This window comes from Myxine glutinosa, chromosome 7 (genome assembly GCF_964187855.1).
Source record: "Myxine glutinosa chromosome 7, kmMyxGlut1.1, whole genome shotgun sequence".
NCBI lineage: Eukaryota > Metazoa > Chordata > Myxini > Myxiniformes > Myxinidae > Myxine > Myxine glutinosa.
Window position 1 is genome coordinate 126,801,498 of NC_136267.1, and position 17,457 is coordinate 126,818,954.

At 43.2% G+C, this 17,457-nt stretch overlaps 1 protein-coding gene across 3 annotated transcripts in view; it reads right to left on the reverse strand.

Moving 5' to 3' along the window:
* Nucleotides 1-827: 827 nt before the first annotated feature.
* The window catches only part of LOC137413562 (protein HEG homolog 1), a 238,483-nt gene continuing 221,853 nt past the window's right edge, over nucleotides 828-17,457 (reverse strand). For 2 of the 3 annotated variants that reach the window (XM_078782281.1, XM_078782282.1), the window contains 6 exons: nucleotides 4,091-4,225; nucleotides 3,944-3,986; nucleotides 3,669-3,706; nucleotides 1,725-1,809; nucleotides 1,300-1,414; nucleotides 828-1,186 (listed from right to left, as the gene is read on the reverse strand). In XM_078782281.1, coding sequence (XP_078638407.1) covers nucleotides 1,103-1,186; nucleotides 1,300-1,414; nucleotides 1,725-1,809; nucleotides 3,669-3,706; nucleotides 3,944-3,986; nucleotides 4,091-4,225 — 500 coding nt within the window. In that variant the 3' untranslated portion in view covers nucleotides 828-1,102. Of the gene's footprint in view, nucleotides 1,187-1,299; nucleotides 1,415-1,724; nucleotides 1,810-3,668; nucleotides 3,707-3,943; nucleotides 3,987-4,090; nucleotides 4,226-15,017; nucleotides 15,125-17,457 lie in introns of all 3 variants that reach the window. The other variant, XM_078782280.1, reaches the window with a different exon arrangement.

Here is a 17,457-nt window from a genome sequence, read left to right on the forward strand (position 1 = left end):
GAGAGAGAGAGGGAGGGGGGGAGGAGAGAGAGGGAAGGGGGGAGGAGGGAGAGGGGAGAGGGGAGAGGGGGAGGGGAGAGGGGAGAGAGGAGAGGAGAGAGGAGAGAGGAGAGAGGAGAGAGGAGAGAGGAGAGAGGAGAGAGAGAGAGAGAGAGAGAGAGAGGGGGAGAGGGGGGGAGGAGGAGAGAGAGGGAGGGGGGAGGAGAGAGAGAGAGAGAGAGGGGAGAGGGGAGAGGGGAGAGGGGGGAGGGGAGAGGGGGGAGGGGAGAGGGGAGAGAGGAGAGAGGAGAGAGGAGAGAGGAGAGAGGAGAGAGGAGAGAGGAGAGAGGAGAGAGAGAGAGAGAGAGAGAGAGAGAGGGGGGGGGGGGGGAAGGAGGAGAGGGAGGGAGAGGGAGAGGGAGAGGGAGAGGGAGAGGGCGAGAGAGAGAGAGAGAGAGAGAGAGAGAGAGAGAGAGAGAAACCGACTGAAATCAGAAATTAAGAGGATTGAGCTAGGAAGTGTTGATGGGGGTAATAGAGATTATAGATCAGGATAGGGATGCCTAATGGCATTGGCCAGATTCAAATTAGCCCCGGCCCATCGAGTTGTTTCAGGAGTTTTCCAGAGTACTTTCATTTACTTGATTAAGGTTATCAGATTGGCTGGTCCTGTGTGACCATCATTTATAACCAAAAGTTGTGTGCTTAACACAATAAACAAAGTTGGAAAACTCTAGAATCTTGGGGGTTATATACATACAGTACATACTATGTCATACAAATCAAGATCAATGTCTCGATTTTTTTGCTTTCCCAATTGGATAATCATAGAAATAACACCAACCAAATAATAATTAATCATCTGATGGCTTTTACTTTTACTTTAATTTATCTCATTTGTTAAAATACCTCTCTGTACATTTCTCCTCCACTGTCGCATCCCCAGACTATAACAAATTGAAAAATCTGAACTTAAACAGTTTTGATTGTTTACTATTGCAGAACTAAAATAATGCATTCAGTCTAAACACAACGGTTTTGCTCGTACAGAATAACAAATTAAATGCATCTTCACTTGGAATTTTTTGTTTAAATCTTCACTCGTGTTCTTGTACATTTGCCTCTAATCACAATCTGGTTTGAAGGATGGGTTTGAGAAATGTTGATTTCTGCTTGGTTTGCCTCCATCCATGAGAAGGGAATTGTTCTGCGGAATACAAGATCATGAGTGAGTAACAATAAGGTACAAGGTAAACTTAAGGTACTGGATAATAGTGCAGCAAACATGTCGACTGGTTTAACCGTGCAGTCATCTCTCACCTGTTGGCTCTTTGAACGTGCCCTTGGAATGACCACAGGGCTATGATTAGAGAATTCCTCATAACGTTGCCAAACCTCCTTCGAATATGGATTTTCCAATGTCTGCTTCTTTTTACTGCAGGTAAAGGACAAATTTCAAAAAATGTTCAAACGTAGTTGTTACACGGCATGGAGGTCTTCAACATTGTTGATAAAATTTACTCAACATGAGAATTTTCATGCAATTTTGACACAAATCATGAGATAAGTGAAGGAAACATCTGAAGGATGAATTTTTTTTAAATCAAAATAGCACATCTCCAACATGGAGAACACGAAATACCATCAATTTAGATACACAAGAGGGTTAACGACATGTGTTGAAAGCGTGTTTTAATGTAGGCTTTGTGTAGGATGTATTTCAGTGTTTAGAAAGAATGGCTCACCAACAGCCAACAATGATGAGTATAATGAGTACCAGGATGATAACACCAAGGACCACACTGATAATCACCACTTCCAAGAGAGAAGCTGCAAGCACACATTCAGTGACAACTTGTTATACATATTTAAATTGAGATATGTGGGAAAATTACACGCCCAGACCAAGAATCGAACACGGGTCCTCTGAAAAACCGTACCAGTGCTCTGCCATCTGAGTTATCTGGGCGACCCTGACTGAGGATGCAATTTTCCCACACGTAGAATTGCCACTCTCTTTCCGTCAATGCTTCCGGAGCACTCGCTGCCAACCAAGGAGCACCAACGGCCTGATGACGAGAGGGCCTTCCTTGTCGATCCATGGTCTGTCAAGCTCTTTTTTGAATCTTCCTGCTCTTTTGTCATTCTCCGTTTGTCAGAGTATATCTGCTGGTATTTATTTTTGTATTTTTCCTTTTACTTCTTTACCCTCGCCAGAGGAGATGGTATTGCATTTGAGTCCATTTGTCTGTCTGTTTGTTTGTCTGTTTGTTTGTTTGTCCACACAAATTAAATGTGATTTTCTCTGCAACCGTTAGTCCAATTGACAGGAAATTTTCACCATAGGTGCAATTCCACCTGCATATATTTTTTAATGATAATTATGATGGCATAGGGTCATGGTACAGACGCCATCTTGGAAAAACCAAAAACTTTGCACCTCAATATCTCCGAAAGTGCTGAATAGATAAAATTGAGACATGGCTCATTGTAAAGAACTCTCCATGGGGAATAAAATATGTTAATGATGATGTCATAGGTGCCTCCATTATGACGTCATAATTCGACAAGTACAAAACTTCATCTGATCAAGATGAGATTTGGTGAGCGTCATCTCGGGATAAATTGGTGGAGAAAAAAAATGATGACATCATCGGTCATGTGGTTTAGTCGCCATATTTGTTTTAACACAAAAGCCTTAAAAACCACAAAAAAGACGTCTTGGCGAGGGTCTGCAATCTCTGATTGCTCTTTCTTGTTCTTCTTTGCGATCATTGGGGTTGTATTTGTTTCTGTTTCGTTTTCCTTTATTACTGCACATGAAACTGCACATGAAACTTTTTTTGGGGAGGTTTGTAGCTAAATGGATTAAGGATACCTTTTCTGATTTGTTGTTTTCTTACTCATGTACAAATCTCATTCGATAGTCTGTTGAAATTTTCACATACTCCATTAGTCCTACACACGTAGTTCTGTGCACTTGGTTCAGCTCCATCAGACCGCCGCCTCCTCCTCATCTCTGCAAGTAAAACCTCGGAATGCATTGTTTTTGTAGAATATTTTATGAATGGTTAAAAGTATCTTTGTTTTTGTGTCTCACTTTGTGACTCACAACCTCACTCACTCACTCACTGACCTACGGACAATGCTTGATCGCATAAGCTCATCAGACTAAAATCTAGGTGAGCTAAAAGTGAGGAGAACCAGAGACAAAAACGAGGTCCAGAGACTATAATGAGAACTAGAGCAAAAACGAGGACAACTACAGAAAATTGGTGGTCTACAAATTTGTTTGACACTAGGCCCACAGAAAGTTAATATAGCCCTAACAAAGGAAATTGCTACAGTCTACTAGTTCAGCGAAAATATAAATGTAATCGAAATATTGATCTACATTAATTACCTTTGCAAAGATGTTCTTACAATCTTCGTTTTTTACTTCTACATTTCAAGCAAGACAGCTGGCAAAACTCCTCTTTCGAAGGATGACATGCTCCATGATGGAACCCCGCTTGTCTAAGCGACACCAAGACAACTTGGTTGTTTAGCTTTGACTCCACAAAGGAGCTTAACAGCTCAGAAGTGAGCATCCTTCACCCAAACTCTTTATGTCTCATTATTGAATCATCTAATGCTCAAATACTATACACACCACAAAGTCCGGTGTACATAAAACCAAGAACACTCACCATCATTGCAGTTTACCCCAGAGTATCCAAATGGGCACCTGCAGACATGTTCAAATCGTTAATATTTACTGCATGATTTTCACCTCTTTATCTTCCAGTGTCTGTTTATTTTCCCTGTGTGTTAGTTCAGGGTTCACAAACGTGTTCACCAACACAAAGACACAGAATAGCCCTGACATGTAATCTGCATTACCAACATAATGCAAGACAAAAGATAAATACATCGGCACAATCATATTATGACCCACAAAGAAGAACGAAGAATTAATACATACGCTTCACATTTGTTGTTCGCTGCTTTTTTTCCCGGCTCACAAGCTGAAAGGGAAGAGAGGATAAAAGGAACTATAACTGTTAGACATGAAAATAAGGATGTGGTTAGTGATAATAGTGGTATGGTGGTGTAGTGGTGCGGAAGTTACCTAAACAGCTCCGTTGGCTGTATTTACTGGGGACGTGTCCATCATTACAGTTACAGAAGATATTTCCATCTTTCGATAAACATGATGCGGTTTGCTTGTCGCATGATGTGTCCAGGTCACAAATATTGTATTGCTCTGCAACAATCAAAATAATGTAAACATTTTATCATTGGGCATATCAAACAAACCATCATTTCATTTCTTGACAAATCACTCATTTTTTAAACATTTTCTGTAAAAGCCGATCCGGGGCAATATTTCATAATTTAACTCACACAAAACTATACTATAAGATAATCGCTTGTGTGTCTGTCTGTCTGTGTGTCACCATTTTTCTCAGAAATGGCTGTACAGGTCTTTGTCAAACTTTCCGGGGTTCATCGGTTAGTGCTGGGGAGTGTTTTAGGTCAAAAAAAATTCGAAAAGTTTCAAAAAAGAAAATTGGATTTTTTATTTTAAAAAATGCTCTCGTGTCTAACCCTTTGTAGCTTTGTGAAAGGTAATATTAAATGATCTTTGACCTTATCATCGTCTTTGTCGATATAATCATCTTTGTCGCGCATCTTTGCTGCTTTTAGTAAGGAGGGTCGACAAAGTCACGAGCAAAAATCACTTCCGTTTGGCTGTCCAGTGTTTTATTTAATTTTGTTTGAACAGCATCATCATCATCTTCATCATCATCGGGTCGATCTCGATCGGACAAAAACACCCGCTTAAAATGAATTTATTTGTCCTTTAACTTGAAAAAAATATTAACGTTGAAAATTTGTTCGAACGTCCGCTTAAAATGAGTGAAATGACATATTTTGAAAATTTCTAATTATTTTCACTCAGATTTCAACATACCCATAATGCCTATCGTTAAGTTGTTTAAACTTTCTTGATACAAGATGATGATTTTTAATACTGTATACCACCGGATGGTGCAATACGATAGATACACAATTACATGAAGGGAATTGGGATCTTCCCCCAGATATGCTCAGCCAACAGAAACCATACTTAGGGTTTAGGCAACTTGCAAACCCTGCTGGATTTGGTTCAGTATTTTTTTTAGTTTTTGAAGGACATATGTAAGCTTGTAGAGATGTATAAATATGACTGTGAATGGAAGGAGAGCTGGAGGCTATCCGAGGAAAACATGGGATGAGTTGCTGAGAGATTATCTCAGAGTTAAAGGACTAACAAGAGGGCCAGCAACAGATCGTGCAGCCTGGAAAGCAACCATTTGGTTAATCACGGCTTACACATGCAAGCATGGAAATGGCCGTAAAACGAGGATGATGATGAAGCATACATATACAAACAAACATGAATTGAGTTTTAAATATTGTATAACCAAAATTATGGTCTGGGTTTGTTACCAGACATTTTCAACGTTGTTCTCTTCAACCAATTCCGAACAGAGGTAGCAGTATCAAAAGGTGTATTATCATGCTTTTAGGAATCCATAACTGAAAGCACCAAGCCAACCAGCCACCAATACCAGCTAGTATACAGTGCATTCAGAAAGTATTCAGACCCCTTCACTTTTTTCACATTTTGTTATGTTGCAGCCTTATACTGAAATCAACAAACAACAACAACATGCATTTTAAGGCCATTTTCCCTGCTAGAGCGGGGGTTAGCCTTGCGGTCCCCATGACAATCTTCTCCATTTTGACCTATTTTCTGCATCTCTCCTTGTTAACCCCCTTGCCCTCATTTCTTCTTCCACCATCTTGAGCCAAGTCTTTCTCGGTCTTCCCCATCCTCTACTTCCTTCTACATTCATTTCCATCACTCTTCTCAACCAGTCACTTTCATCCTTCCTCAACACATGACCAAACCATCTCAACCTGTTCCTCTTCACAGCATCAATCACAGGCTCTATTACCATCATCTTTCGCAATTCATCATTTGTCTTGCTCTCTCTCAACGATACTCCGCAAATCCACCGAACCATTCGCATTTCCACCCTTCGTTGCTGTTCGACATTCATGACCCATGTCACGCTCCCATAAATCACAACACTTCTCACACATGCAGCACACACCTTTCCCTTCAGCTTCAACGACACTCCCCTCCTCATCAGCACGCCACTCAGTTCCCGAAACTTCTTCCATGCACATCTCACTCGAGCAACCGTTGCAGAGTCAGATCCAACTTCTCCATTCAGCATGTCTCCGAGGTAGCAAAATGTTTTCACACCTTCCAGCTTCACGCCGTCTCCAAGATCCAACTCAACATTTCCTCCATCTGCAGCTCCCTCTGTGCACACCTTACATTTGAATATAGCTGCCACACTGGTTAATGACCCTCTCAGACCACTACATTTTTGATGAACCCACTCAGCGCACATTGTACATTGAATGGAGTTCACTCCGACACCCTTCCTGCACAGAGCACATGGCCACTTCCCAGTTCTTTCCACCTCACCACATGCTTTACCACCTGCCATCACCTTTGTCTTTCCTATATTCACCTTCAGAACTTTTGTTTCCATACATTCCTTCCACTTGTTCATCTTTTCCTTCAGTCCATCCATACTTTCCGCAATCAAGACCAGATCATCTGCATACAACTCCCACGGTAAACCCTCCTTTACGTTCTGAGCCAGCACCTCCATCACAGCTACAAATAGTCGTGGGCTTAGTACCGACCCCTGATGCACTCCCACCTTCACCTCAAACTCACCACTGTTCCCGTCCTTCGTCCTTACAGCTGTGCGCGCTCTTTTGTACATTGCCATCACAACTCTGATCAACCATTCCTCCACTTCTAACTTGCTCAATGCCCATGTCAATACTTTGCGTGGAACCCTATCGAATGCTTTCTCCAGATCAACAAACCCAACAAACCCAAACCCAACAAACCCAAGATCAACAAATCCATGTACTTCTCCTGCAACTGCCTCACAATAAAGAGCGCGTCTGTTGTTCCTCTTCCTAGCATAAATCCAAATTGCATTTCGTCGATCTTCACCTTCTTCCTTATCCTCCTCTCCAACACCCTTTCCAATACCTTCATTCCATGCTCTATTAACTTTATCGCTCGGTACGAGCCACACTCCAGAGGGTCACCTTTCCCCTTGTATAGAGCGACGGGGGTACTCATTTCCCAATCCACTGGAATGCGGCCTTCTTTCACCACCAGATTACAGATCTCTGCCATTCTCTTCACACCCCAACTTCCTGCTGCCTTCAACATATCTCCCACAACTCCCGTCGGCCCTCCCGCTTTTCTACTCTTCATTGCTTTTATCGCTTCCTCAACTTCCTTCTCAGTTATCTTCTCTGCCGGTCCTAAAACTGGGTTACTCTCCATGTTGCCATCCCATTCCTTCTCTGTATTCAACAGCATTTCCATATATCTTTTCCATCTTCCTTTAATTCGATCTGGGTCCACAACGATTTGTCCCACTTGAAGGATGAATCCTTCAAGCAACACACCCCCATCACATCACACCTCTCTTTCGCTATCTGCTTTGCAATCCTGAATACTGCTCTCTGACCATCTTCCGAATCCAAGCGTTCTTCGAACATTTTCCTACATGCCTCCTGTGCCTTTGCTACCTCTTTCTTTGCAGCCTTCCTGGCTGCCTTATAACTTTCATGCTCTGCTTTTTGTGCTCCCGTACCCTTTGCCTTCTGCCACTCCTTGAACTTCTTCCTCTTCTCGTCAATCCTCTTTCCAACTTCTTCATGCCACCACCATTTTTCCGAGTGCCTCGGTGGTCCTTTTGTCCATCCACATACCTCACCAACGGCTCCCAACAGACTATCTTTCATTGACATCCAACCACGTTCAAGCTCAACCACATCATCCCCTACCCTACTCAGCCTCTCTTTTAATGCCTCCCTTACTGTCACCTCTTTCAACCTCCACACTTTCATTCTCAGTTGGTACTTCACCTGCCGAGCTCTCCTTGCACCTTTCACCCTTATGTCGCAGACAACCAGGTGGTGCTGTGAAACAGCCTCCTCCCCCGGGATCACCTTTGTGTCCCAGAGGTGCACCCTATCTCGCCTACATACCATCAGGTAGTCAACGGTTGTCGTCGACCCACCTGACGTGTATGTAACAAGCTTATTATCCCCTTTCTGGAACTGAGTATTACAAATCAACAAATCAGCTCCATCAGCGAACTCCAAAATCCTTTCACCTTCTCCATTTCTCACACCATATCGGTAATCCCCATGAACTCCCTCAAAACCGTCCATAGTCCTTCCCACATGTCCATTTAGGTCTCCTCCTACCACAACAACTTCCTCATCTTTCATGTTTTCCATCAGCTTCTCTATTGCACACCAGAACTTATCCTTCTCTTCATCGCTCCGACCAACCTGCGGAGCATATCCCGAGATGACGTTCACCAAGAGTTTTCCAATCATCATTTTCAACATCATCAACCTATCACTCATTCTAGTCACACTCACCACACTGTCTACAAACCCCTCAGAAAACAGGACACCAACACCATTCACGCCCTCCGGGCACCCTTGCCACACAAACGTGTATTTCTGTCCCTGCCTACCCTTCACCATTCTCACACCACTTCCCTTCCATCTCGTCTCTTGCACACAACATATGTCCACTCTTCTTCTGATCAATACTTCCACCACTTCTCCTGATCTCCCTGTCATTGTCCCTACATTCCATGTCCCACACCTCAGAAACCGATCTCCACTTCGGGCTGTACCCTGCCCATATGTAGTTGTAATTGTCATGGTTCTCTTTTTGAGGTAATGTTTTTATGGCCGGATGCCCTTCCTGACGCCAACCCTCTTAGTCGCCTCTTACGACACGCAGGGATACGGTGTACCTATTCTAACCAGGGTACACACCGTACTTATACTGAAATCGTCTAAATTCTTTTTTTTGCCTCATCAATCTACACTCAATACCCCATAATGACAAAGAGAAAACAGGATTTTAGAAAGTTTTGCAAATTTATTTAAAAAAAAAAACTGAAATTTCACATTGGCATAAGTATTCATACCCTTTGCTATGACACTTGAAATTTAGCTCAGTTGCCTCCCATTTCTCTTGATCATCTTTGAGATGTTTCTACACCTTGATTGGAGTCCACCTGTGGTAAACTCAATTGATTGGACATGATTTGGAAAGGCACACACCTGTCTATGTGAGGTCTCACAGCTGACAATACACATCAGAGCAAAAACCAAGCCATGAGGTCGAAGGAACTGCCTGCAGAGCTCAGAGACAGGATTGTGTCGAGGCACAGATCTGGGGAAGCCTACAAAAAAATTCTGCTGCATTGAAGGTTCCCAAGAGCACAGTGGCCTCCATAACTCTTAAATGGAAGAAGTTTGGAACAACCAGGACTTTTCCTGGAGCTGGCCGCCCGGGCAAACTGAGCAATCGGGGGAGAAGGGCCTTGGTAAGAGAGGTGACCAAGAACCCGATGGTCACTCTGGCAGAGCTCTAGATATCCTGTGTGGAGATGGGAGAAACTTCCAGAAGGACAACCATCACTGCAACACTCCACCGATCTGGGCTTTATGGCAGAGTGGCCAGACGGAAGCCTCTCCTCAGTGAAAGACACATGAAAGCCCACAGAATGTTGTTTCTCACAGTCTGAGAGTCCTTTAGGTGCTTTTTTACAAACTCCAAGCGGGCTTTCATGTTTCTCCCATCTCCACACAGGATCTCTGGAGCTCAGCCAGAGTGACCATCGGGTTCTTGGTCACCTCACTTACCAAGGCCCTTCTCCCCCGATTGCTCAGTTTGCCCGGGCGGCCAGCTCCAGGAAGAGTCCTGGTTGTTCCAAACTTCTTCCATTTAAGAATTATGGAGGCCACTGTGCTCTTGGGGACCTTCAATGCAGCAGAAATTTTTTGGTAGGCTTCCCCAGATCTGTGCCTCGACACAATCCTGTCTCTGAGCTCTGCAGGCAGTTCCTTCGACGTCATGGCTTGGTTTTTGCTCTGATATGCATTGTCAGCTGTGAGACCTTATATCGACAGGAGTGTGCCTTTCAAAGTCATGTCCAATCAATTGAATTTACCACAGGTGGCCCTTTCAAAATATTCATCGTGATTGCTGGATCAATGTAAAATGTCACCGGTTCGTGCATAGGCCCATAATCTCTAATAGCCTCAAAACAGCAGCTCTCCCAAAAAAAACATTATCATGTCGTACCCCTCAGATCCTAGACGTGCTGGTGTGGGGGATTTCAATGAATTCCCTATGCTGATGGTCACAGCAGCGACACACTGTGATTTCCAGCCCAGCGTCTAATTGTCTGGCTCTGAGAAAAACTGTTGACAATATCCCATGTTTGGCCTTGGCAAGGCATTCTCTCAGACTGAGACTTAGTCTGCCTTTTCAGCTTGAAGCGGTGTTATGAGTTATTCTGACCCTGGGAGGGGTGGGGGGGTTAGGGGGTGGGGAGGAAGTAAATCAAGCCAAATATGGGTTGCAGCTCGCTGAGATGTTGGTGCGGGCTGTGCATGATTGTAATGAATGTGATGTCATCCATGCTGGCGTTACTGTCCTACACGCCACTTCAGCATCTTCCATGCATATATTATTTTTATCTATAGTTAATAAATCTAGTGTACACTGTCTGAGTTCGACCAGGTGCTTATTAAACCCACGACACTTGCAATATTCTAACGTGCTCGCTCATTTCTCGGGGGACCGGTTTTACACCAGACATGCAGTTACTTTTTTTCTCATTTTATTTTTCATCAATAACTGACTGTTTGGTTACTTGTGGTACACCGTGTATTTTCTCTCGTTTCCCAAGCATGTTAACCACTGTTGACTTGGGAAGTGAAGTGATGGAATTGCCTTGAGAACCCATACTCTGCATCTTGCACCCAAGAACCTTTGAAAGTCAGTCAAATTAATAGACTGCCAGGTGTTCCAATTTTTCATTTCATTTCGTGACCTGAAAATCGGGTGGGCATCAAATTGGCATGATAATATAGAAAAAATTAAGAAATAATGTTCATGACTTTTCACAAGTCAGATTCTGGTACGTTAGTCTGTAATATAATGTTGAAATGTATAATTTTATTTCCAAAATCTCCGTTTAGCCTCGAACGCATTTCGATGTATTGACCAATGAGGATCGCGCTTATTCGCACTACGAACGATGTCTGGGATTCCGGCTGCGAGTAAACAAAATGGCGGCCTCCAGTAGCAGCGACGGTGACGAGGGTGGGAGCGAGAAACGCTGTTATATGTGCATTTATCCAGCCAAAAGATCAAGTTTAATACCTTTTAGTGATATAACATGGCCGCGATATTTGCAATTTGTTCTTACGTGGCAGAATTTAGAAGGTGATCAAGCTGAAATTGCGAGAAATTTCGTGAAGAACCACGCTGACGAATTCGGCGAACGTGGCAACAGTATGGTAACAATACCTGCTATAGCTATACCGCATGATGCAGCGTTTCATCAAGTGTGTTATTCACGATTTACCGATAAACAACGAGTGAGCAGGGTGCAAAGCAGCATGAAAAAGAGAGAAGAAAATGCAGCCAATACTGGTAGGTTGAATAACTTGAATAATAAATCATGACAATGCTTCAAAACTTAGTTTGATTTTTTTTTTGTGAGGTATATGTAAAATGATTTTGTGTGTAGTCGAACGATTTTGAATTGAAGGAACTGTCCAATATTTATGCAAGGAGGTAGGGCCGAGGTGAAACAAAGAAATTTTTAAAAGGAAGTCTGAGGAAGGGGGGGGGGGTGGGGGGGGAGGGAATCTAGTCGGGCTAACCATGACTTGAGGTCTAGACATTTTTAACTCACATAATTTTAATTGTTTTCTTTTATGTGTATTTATTGCAGCTTCAACGTGCAATGACATCAACGTCAACATTGACAAGGTGCATAAAGGCCCACAACCAGTCAAGAAACGTGCTCTACGCTCCAGCTTAGGCAAGCCCAAATGTTCAGCCAGATCCCAATATGTGTTACCTAATATATGCATCCTTTGTCAGAAAGAGAGAACAATCAATACAGGCAAAAGGGGCCGAAGAAAAGAGCCTCTAACAAGGTGCTCAACAATTGAGGCACCAAGACTGCAGCAAGCCGCTAAAGACAACAACAATACAAACCTGCTGCTTCAAATTCAAGACCGCGATTGTGTTGCGATAGAGGTAAAATACCATGGTCGCTGCTACAAGGAGTATACCCGGTATTTAGGCAAGCTAGCAACAACACCTAATGCAGAGCAACAAGGAGACTCCAACTACTCAGAAGCATACACATTATTTTGTGCAACTGTCAAGGATCTTATAATAGACAACAAGGAAATCTACAGACTGAAACGACTTAATGACATGTTCATGAAACAAATCAAAGCAACACACGGAATAGAATCAAACTACAAAAGTGGCTTTCTCAAGACAAGACTGATGAAAACATTTCCACAACTATGCTTTCTAACCCCGTATATGCGCTGCCAAGGACACCTTGTGTATGTTAATGACATCTCCACTGAAGTGCTGGTTGAAGAAAAGAAAGTGTTGCAAGAAACCATGCATGGTTCAGGTGATGACACAACAGAGACAGAACAAACATCCGACTCTGAACCAACCCCACCAAAGCAACCTGGGTATACTGAGAATAACCTTAGAGAACACTACTTCACTGCGCTACAATTGAGAAATGCAATAGATGAGATCAAGCCAAATATGCCATGGCCCCCAACCTCTGAGCACCTGACAACAAATGCCGCAGAAGCAATTGTACCTGCCTGTCTCTATAACTTTATTGCATGGATGGTGGGAGTGTCAGACGAACCTGATTCTGATGAGTTTGTAAAGATAGAATCTACAATACATAGAAGAATTCTCACAATTGCACAGGACATCATATACCTCCAATCAAAGGGAAGGAAACAGATGCCCAAACAATTGTCACTTGCAATGACAGTACGTCATCTCTCAGGTTCAGCCCAATTAATCAGCCTACTGAACGGGTTTGGTTACTGCGTCTCAAACTCTGTCGTCTTAAATCATGACACTGCACTGGCTAACCAAGAACTACATCGTGGAGAGGATGCTCTTCCATCAATCATTCAGGTGGGCAAGCATGTCACACTCGTATGGGACAATAATGACTTCGGGGAGGAGACATTGTCTGGGCGCGGAACAACGCACAATACCAATGGGATTATAATACAGCGACCAAGTCAATCCCATGAAGTAGTACAACCAGCACCAGTCACTACAGTTAAGAGGACGCGGGAGAGATCGATGCAGCCACCTGCAGTGAACCTTGCCACATATTATGGAGGGAAAAACGAAGGACCCGCTCCATTCGCAACCAGTGTTCCATTGGATCGAGCAACGTACTTCCCATTACTCCAGCACCCTAAGACGATAGACCTAGCATACCACTTCACCAAGTACAACATTGACGGGACTCTGCCATCTTGGACAGGATTCAACCAACTACTGTCTTGTGTTGAAGTTCCACCAAAGAGCGTGATAGGGTATCTCCCTGTCATTGATGCCACTCCGACTGAAATGAATACGGTACTAACAATACTGCAGAGAAGTGTTCAGATCGCCGACAAGTTACAGTTGGAAGCAGTCGTCATTGTCGTTGACCAAGCCATCTATTGCAAGGCACAGCTCATTAGATGGAAGAATGCACAGTTCATGAAGAGACTGGTAATTCGACTTGGGGCATTCCACACTGCAATGTCCTTTCTTGGCTGTATTGGAAAGAGATTTCGAGATGGTGGTCTCCAAGACATCCTGGTTGAGTCAGAGATTGTTGCAGTGGGGTCTGTGAATGGAGTATTCAGCGGCAAGCATTACAACAGGGCAGTTTGAGCCCATAAGCTGATGTCAGACGCGATGCAGCAGATGCTCCTGGATGCATATTTTGAATCTATTCCAGAACATGAAGCGGGTAGAGTGAAGGAACTTTTGTCAAACTTAGCTGAAGCTTTCCCACATCCAAACTACCATGTCATTCTCAACAGTGACAAGTTCAAAGACTTCAAAACCTCCTTTGACAAATTCTTAGAAGCAAGTGACACCAAACCAACATTTCGCTTCTGGTGTTCATACATTGAGATGGTGGAGCTTCTCTAGCCCATCTCGAGTTTATCATGAGGTCAATGCACACTGGTTCGCTTGTACGCCGCGTAATTGTCTTTGATGGGTTAAAATATCACCCCTTACACACTTATTGGACCTATTAACAGTTTCAAAATAGCATTGGTAAACCACCATGGATCGTAGTAGCAACACCAATCACAAATATTGCACAAAAATTTAAAATTATGCAGGTTTTAAGGTCCAAAAACATGACTTTCTGATAAATGCATCAACAGCATGTTATTTTACCAAGTCGTTAAAACAACATTTTTACTACTTTTGGGGGTCTGAATTAATAAATATTGCTGCCAAGACCAATGTGAACATGACATCATATAGTTTGTGTTGTTTTTTTACTGTGTAAATGGGTATTTCAAATGTAACATACAATTGGTGTATACTGGTGTTTTGGGGCAGCGGTTCTCGGTAACGTACCACGATATCGCTTGTGAAAAAAAACAAGATGTTTTGGAGGTCATAAGGCTTCATCCCACACCCTTCTTGCCAAATCCCTAGGTTCAGGTCATGAAATCAAAAAAAAAAATAGATATCCACCCTATGGCCCTGTGTCTATAAGTCGCGATTAAAGAAAGTCAAAAGTCGTGATTACAACGATATTTCGATATCTTCTCCTGCACACCTTCACAAGCACCTGCTCCTTTCAAATGTGGGGAAAACAATATGCTCACACAGGTCAGAAGGATTCACTTCTAGTTTAGTTGGACTGTCACAATACTTTTGATAAAATAGTGTATGCATTCATTAACTATTCTATTTGCAAAAATGTAGGTCTTTGAAAACTATAGTCTTCAATATTTATTTTCTAAATGAATCTGGAATTAAACATGCTTACCAATGTTGCTGTCATTGATTTGTCCAAGCAAATTATTGAAGAGTGCATCATTCATTTTTGATTCTTTATTAAACATGCAGGAAGTCAGTACTTTGACACTCCCTTTGCTGCAATAGAGAAAAAAACATTTTTACTGGAAACATTGTTTTAAAAAACAAAAACAAATCGTAGTTTACATTAACACATTTTGATCATTTGAACATCAAAAACATCAAATATTTAATTGGGGTTTGCACATTGTGCACATTAGCAGTTAAAAACTTGTATACATTGTTATTGTGAAAGATGTCTGGAAATTGTGTACTACATACTATTTAAACTTACATTTTGGAAAACTTGGAATAAACAGCTAGAATGTCAGAGAGCAGCAGGGTTCCAAGTTTTAAAATATTGTTCGGAGAGCCTTTTTGGCAGTGAAAGCCCCCTGCCCTCCCCACCCCAAGACATAACTTAGGGGACGTCTCTTCAAAGCTGTCCATGTGCGCACGCTTTCGGAGTTAAGTAATTTTTTCACAATTGGGTTTTGTCGAAACTGTATCTTTCTTTCGGTGTGTGTACCTATTGGTGTGTCTTTAATAGGATTCTCGGTGTTGGTTTTTCATACCTGTGTAAAGAATCGTCGGTTAGTTCGTGTCGCGTATTCTGAGGCCTAGTGAGGTAGGCTACCGTGTCCGACCTTGGCTTGAGGCTTTGTTTTTGTCTCAGCGGTTCTTCGATTGCGCTGCAATTACTTTCGGTCTCTGTTTTTCCTGGTCTTTTCACCCGATACTTCCTTGTTTGAAATCTCAACTCAAAAAAAACATAAAAACAAAAAAACATTTCCTTCTCTGTTCTTATCCGTTTGTTCATTCTTATTTGTTCGTTCGTTCTTCGACCAGGTTGTTCGTGATCACATGATCACGTTGTTAAAAATGTTTAAACTGTCCCCTGAAGAACTGTATTCTGTCGTATACTATAACACCTTTTTCTTCTTCTTCTATAAAAGGATGCTTTCGACCAGCTCACCAAATCTATTCATTCCAAAAAAAAATTCCATCTCTTACAGTGCCTCTTTCATACATTCCCTAAACTCTCCAGCACTCCACCCATCCTTCAGCGTCCTCAAACGTATTTTTGACTCGAAGGTCTCAAGAAACTCATTTTGCAATAAATGTTCGTTTCCCATTAATCGTACACTTTTCAAAATCTAATCTCACCCCTCCCCTCCAAATCTTCCCCATCACCCCTTCCCTCCAAAACTTCCCCATCACCCCTTCCCTCCAAAACTTCCCCATCACACCTTCCCTCCAAAACTTCCCCATCATCCCTCCCCTCCAAAACTTCCCCATCACCCCTCCCCTCTAAATCTAACCCCTTGCCCCTCCCCTCCAAATCATCCCCATCACCCATCCCTTTCAGATCTCCCCCCTTGCCCCTTCCCTCCTAAACTCCCCCCACACCCCTCCCCTCCGAGCCTCTTCCTCGCTCCTCCCCTCCTAGATTCCCCTCTCACCCCTCCTCCTCAAAGTGTCCTCCCCGCTTCTTCCCCCTTCCAACTTCATCTCCCCCAACCTTCTGCCTCACTCTTCCCCCTCCTCAAATAGCACCTCACTGCGCCTCACCCAATCACCATCCAACCTTTTGTCCGCCCAATTCTTCCCTTTCTCCAAAGTATTCTGAAATCTCTGACACACCTTCAACAGCTCTCCCTACCTCTTCCTCCTCTTCCACATCTTATCCTACCGCTCCCCCCCCCCCCTGTTCTGTATCCGATGCTCCCCCTTCCTCTTCTTTAACAGTATGGACCCCAAACATCCGGGGCCTTCGCTCAAACTTGACTGATCTCTCCATACAGGTTGCTTCTGACAAACCAGACGTGATCTGCTTAACAGAAACTTTCCTCCTTCATGATGTCTCTGATTCCTTGGTATCTCTCCCAGGTTACTCCCTCCTCCGGTATGATAAATCTGAGCCTCGTCCTGGAGGTGGGGTTGCTATCTTTATAAAAAAACTCTCTTTCTCACTCGCCCTGCACTGCCCTCTCTACACCTCACCCCCAGGAATACCTTTGGCGACGGCTTCCCCTTCGCTCCCACCTTTTGTTGATATATGTGTGTTGTACCGTCCACCAAACAGTGATGACTCCATCTACATCTCGCTGTCTGATAATATGGACCAACTTCTATCTACCCATCCCAACTCTCTCTTCCTCATATGTGGTGATTTCAATTGTCACCATGCCAGTTGGCTGGGTGTGGGTACCTCTTTCACCAGCCATGGCTCTTCAGCAAAGGACTTCTGTGACTCACTGGGACTGACACAATCTGTCAATTTCCCGACCCGGATCTCAGTCAATGGAGCATCTTCTCTTCTGGACTTGGTTATGACTAACTTCCCTGAAAATGTCTGCTGCTCTTCTTCTGCTCCAATCGGCTCATCTGATCATGTGCTTGTTAAAGTG